The following is a 5,525-nucleotide window of genomic DNA, read 5'->3' as shown; positions in this document are numbered from 1 at the left end:
ACCGGCTGAAGGAATCCGGAAACAGCTGATTTCGATACTCCGCCATGGTGGCCCATGCGCATTGTATCATTAATTTGAAATTATTAAAAAGCGTTTAAAAGTTTTATTTTTGTTCTTCAATTTCTCTTAACTTGTTTGAAAATATACTATTTAGATTTCTTTTTTAATAGATTTACAAGTCGAAATAATTTGAAAAATTAAATTAATCGTAATTTGAAAATTTAGGTCAGGTTCGAGGGTTCGACCACTCGAACTAAAATCGGTCAAAATTTGTTTGGTTGGCAGCTGGCAGTTATGTTTGGCACGTTTGGCATTTCATTTATAAATTTCTAAATTCTATATTTTTCTTGGATTTTTTTCTAAGACTGGTCAGATTTATGGCGATTCATATTTACCAATGATTTCCGGAATTTAGACCGTATTTTTTCCTATTCGGAAGACTCAATTTTGTCAAATTTTAGACGTGAATTCACAACAAAATTCACGATGCACGTCGCGAACTGCGATATGATTGTTTTTGCGTGAAAATTGGCGATTTTTGTCAGCTGTTAACAATTTACCAGTCTTAGAAAAAAATCCAAGAAAAATATAGAATTTAGAAATATATATATATATATAAATGTACCGATAATGCTGTAGGAAGCACGGAAATTGGCTTTAGAGGGAGAGAAAACATTTGAGATGAAACCTCCCTAACGGAAGAATCGGAAAGAAAGTACCTTTCCAATTTCTATGTGAACTTTGCTTCCGTTTCTTTCCGAACGCTTTCTCCCCCCCCCCCTCTCTCTCTATATATATATATTAGGGTGGCCCAAAAAATCACATTTGAGAAATTTTAACGGGCTTGTTGGCCAAATCGTTCTAGTAGGCAAATAAATGTATGCCTATTTTTTTATTTTCGAAAAAAAATATTTTTAGAACTCGCTCTGGCCATTTTTATATCTTATGGAGTTTAACATGTAAAATCTTTCCAATTTTTATTTCTTCGATTTTGGACAGGAAATTATAGGCCAATTTCTTTGATATTTAATATACTTGTTCAATTATCAATGAACATTGCATTTATCACCATTTTATATCTCAGAAATATTATGCAAAAGTTTTAGGCATATCAAAAATGGCATAAAATGGCAGTTTTTGGAGGCTCATTGTGACCCTCAGATATACTTGTGTAACTTGACTTTTTGAAGAGAAATTCTTTAGACTATTGGGAATAGATTTCTAAAAAAAAATTATTAAAAGTATAATTTAAATTGAGTAAAGCGTAAGAAAAATCGGATGAAAAATGATGCATTTAAGTTGAACACCGACTGAAGGGACTGCAGGTGGACGGCTGCAAAAAAAGTTGACCCTCGGTCGGTCCGCTCATTGTACACCGTATTTGCTGTCATCCCAAGCTGCGGTGACTGACAATGAGGTGAATGGTCGAGTAATAATAAGTTAATAAATCTATTGCTGCACTCTGGATTAAACCTGTAGCTGGTGTAAGGATTTCTTTACTTCAAATCAGGAAACTTTGAAGCCTCAGAGCGAGTTCTACAAATATTTTGTTTTGGAAATAAAAAAATAGGCATACATTTATTTGCCTGCGAGAACGATTTGGCCAACAAGCCCGTTAAAATTTCTCAAATGTGATTTTTTGAGCCACCCTAATATATATCCATTTCTATATATCGATGCATTTTACTAATATACTTTTTTGAAAGTTTAAAGACTAATTCGACTTAGTTTCTATTTAATATATATTTTTTATAAAATTTAAATTACAATTTCACAATAAATAAATATTTAATATTTCGAAATGTACATGTCATAAAATTTGTATGTCCATTTCAATAATTGATATACAAAGTTTTAAATGCAACAGTTAGTAACAATAAATTATGTTATTTTCTTAACCAATGCGCAGAATATATTAAAAACTACCCACTTACTACTTGAACATTTTTAAATATAATTGTTTTTAATTATTGATAATAAATACAATTGTATTTTTTTAACATTTAATATTAGCGCGCGAATGGCTGCAGCCTATCATCGCATGCACAGTCTCGACGGGATTCCTAACCTAACTGACAGCGCATGATCTAATATAGATCATGTGACAAGGTGTGAGCAGAGATGGTCTCTGGTGTGAGTGTATCGTCTGCGTCGTCTGATTCTGATGTCGTGTCAATTGAATTGAACAGGTTTGAGGTTGATCATGGGATGATTATGAGGAACGGTTGATCTTGTACATACACAATCAAAATAATAAAAATGTCTTCAGATTCGAATGTCAATAAAGCTAAATATATTTACGAAATGGACTACTTGGTTCGAATGGATTTATGCAAAATTTTAAACCAAAATGGTAAATGGGAAGAATTAGCAGGTAAACATGTTTAAACCTAACCTAAAATTTCTATGTTAATTATAGAAAAATATCGTCGTTAGATTCTTGATTTTATTTTCAGGAATGTTTCACATTAACTTGATTATTGGACGTTAAGTAGGATTTTAAGTTTGATTTTAATCTCATTTAAATACCTTAAATTTTAATATGAATAACATCAGCAATAGGTCAATCCTAAATTTTCTCCGACAAACCTTTTTTTTTCTTGAAAAAATGTTTAGAAATTCTATTCTCAACAGGCATTTACATCTAGGTGTTAGTTAAACTCGTATTTAAATTTAGATGAAAATTGATACATATTTTTTGTGCAATTTAATTACAAATGTACATTTGGAGCTGTTTATCGGTGTTGCCAGCTTATTTTTGAGATTAGAAAGGTTTCTAGCTGTTTTTACATAATTAAATTGACATTTTTCATTTTTTTCCCCACCGAAAGAAATCTTTGAGTATATTCTAAAGATTCTCTAGAGTCAGAAAAGCTCAGAGAAATTCTCCGCGGGCACTCAGGTAGATATATTCAAAGGTCCAGATAGTTCTTTTAAATGTTTTAAAGGCTTTAAAATGACCTTTCCGAAATTGAAATAGAAATGCGATCATAAATAAAAAGCAGAGAGGCTGAAATTGAAATAAGAATTCGATCATAAATAACAAGCAGAGGGGTTACAGCAAGAGTAGCCGACACTCCCCTACCGAAAGAAATCTCTGAGTTTTCTTTAGCGAAATAGCTTGGCCCATTTGAGTCTATAAACAAAGTTGATTTGAAACAAAATAGTCTCGGAGATAGTATGAGATATTTGGGTCCTTTTCAAGATCCTTTTAGTGGTCCTTTTAAGAGTGGTGCGACGGTAATATCATGTTCCTTTTGTATTCGTTCACGAAACGTTCTATTAATTCCAATTTTAAGCATTAAAAAAAAAGGTAGATATCTGAAGTAATCGAAACCCGTAGATTCTGAATTATCATGTTTTAGACTGTTAACTATGAAATTAAAAAAAATCTACTTCTAAATTTTAATCCGAAAGCTTAACAAAAGACCCTTGAGTATCGGCTACTCTACTGAGATAGCCTTTCTGCTTGTTATTTATGATCGTATTCTTATTTCAATTTCGGAAAGGATATTTTAAAGCCTTCAGATCATTTAAACGAGCTTCCTGGACCTTGAAAAATATCTACCTGAGTGCCTGCGGAGAATTTCTTTGAGCTTCTTTGACCTAAAGAATTTTTAGTATATACTCAAAGATTCTTTTCGGTAGGGATTTCATAATATTTTGAATGTTTAAAGAAATAAAGTTTTCTAATTATTATAATCATTCCTAAAAATAAAAACTATAATAATATAAACGAGGAGTTAACCACTTCGATTTTTCGAGCCCACAAGATTACAAGATTGAAAGGAATTACATAGGATTACATGACATTACAAATGAGATAAAATGGGATTAAATATTATTATATGGGATTACACGAGCCTTTATAACATTACATAGGATTACATGGATTACACAAAATTATAGGGATAACTCGGTATTGAAAATTGTATTAAAATGGAAAAACGCCACTGAAAAAACAGACATCAAAGTCATTACACTCGAGTCGCGGTACTGCGAAATTCAATACTGCGAACTTCCGCTGTAGTCCAGGAATCTGGTAGTTTTGATCCATAATAAATCCAACTAGCAATGTTTTTAATGAGAAAGTTTCGTTTTGGGATACTTTTTGACATATCAAAAATGCTAGAACAGATCAGTTGCCAAACCCGGTTTTTTTTTTTTTTGTTTGAAAACAGTTCCCAAAGTTACTTTTGCGTGGATGGATAATTCCCATTGCATTTTAGAGAAAAATGTCCAACAGAAAAAAGAAAGAAAAGAAAATGCTGAACAAATTTTGTTAAAAAAAAATCCGCTAACTTCTATTGGTTCCAAGTTATGATACATTGAAAAGTCCCCTTTTTTTTATTTTCAGCGAAAAATCACTAAGTTTCAAAAAACACTGTGCATCTTTCCAACTAATTACTGCACGGAAAAGTGTTCCGCAGGCGAGTGAAACTAGACTCAATTTCCTGTAATTACAAAAAAAGAACAATATCCTACCTGTGATAGGTCATGAGTCAAAGTGGGCCATTTTAGCCTGTTTTTACGGGCAAAAAAGTGTACTTTAGTTTTTTCCAAATAAATCCTACCAAGTTCAGTTTACGTTGATTGTGCCACAGGATGAAATAGAGTCTACAAAAATCTGCGTATATCTAAAAAAAAAAGTCTTTTAGACCTATTATTTTAGGAATTGTAAGGTTTCAAAAATTTCTCTTTTTTTTTTGCATTTTTGCATAAAATTGAAGAAGTTGTGTTCTTGCAAAATACCTCATTTCCTGCGAATCCCACCACAAAGTTCTTAGAGAATGAATGAAAGAAGAGCCTATTTGGCGTAAGATAAAAAAAAAAGTGTCCTAGTCGAAATAGGTCACGAGATCTGACCTTGGAAAGTGCGCTCTTAATGCATAGATACACCTGAGCGTACCGTAAGGTAGAACTACGGTCATATTTCGGAATTTTTGTCACAAATAAGTGTATATGATTCATTTATCATGTATAATACGTCTTTTGACATAAATAAATAAATAAATGCTTATAACAAAAGCTTTCTATCACTACTTATGTGTACTTTTTGTCAATTTTTCAGCATTTTTGTGGAAAAAAAGTCACCGTGATTGATTAAGAATGTTTAATATGTTTTTTATCTATAAGCAAATATTTTTATTTATAAAGGTTTATAACAAAATATTGCTATAACCACTGTTGAATATTTTTTGACTACTTTTGTGGCGTACTTACTTCCAAGGCGCTTGTAATTCGCAGTGTTTTCTGTAAATTGTACAAAATTTTCTTTGACCATTTTTTCGCATTGAAAATAATTAAGTAATTGATTACTTGAAAGTAATAACATATGAATTGTAATTTAATAGTATTAAAAATTTCAAATAAATTATTGAATGTATCACTTTGTATTACAATTTTTTATCAACTATTTATTTCTTAACCCTTAAACGGCCAAAACGCCACAACCGGGACACTGCTTTTCAACGGCCAATAACTAAGACTATTCGACACTAGAAAAAATTGAGACACATATATTT

General features: G+C 31.4%; 1 protein-coding gene across 1 annotated transcript in view; it reads left to right on the top strand.

Annotated features, from left to right (window-relative positions):
- The first annotated feature begins 2,132 nt into the window (after positions 1-2,132).
- The window catches only part of LOC117177128 (serine/threonine-protein kinase pelle), a 14,404-nt gene continuing 11,011 nt past the window's right edge, over positions 2,133-5,525 (top strand). The window contains exon 1 of the mRNA XM_033367623.1: positions 2,133-2,374. Coding sequence (XP_033223514.1) covers positions 2,260-2,374 — 115 coding nt within the window. The 5' untranslated portion in view covers positions 2,133-2,259. The remainder of the gene's footprint in view (positions 2,375-5,525) is intronic.

This window comes from Belonocnema kinseyi, chromosome 7, assembly GCF_010883055.1.
Source record: "Belonocnema kinseyi isolate 2016_QV_RU_SX_M_011 chromosome 7, B_treatae_v1, whole genome shotgun sequence".
Taxonomy (NCBI): Eukaryota; Metazoa; Arthropoda; class Insecta; order Hymenoptera; family Cynipidae; genus Belonocnema; species Belonocnema kinseyi.
This window is presented reverse-complemented; position numbering and strand designations above follow the sequence as displayed.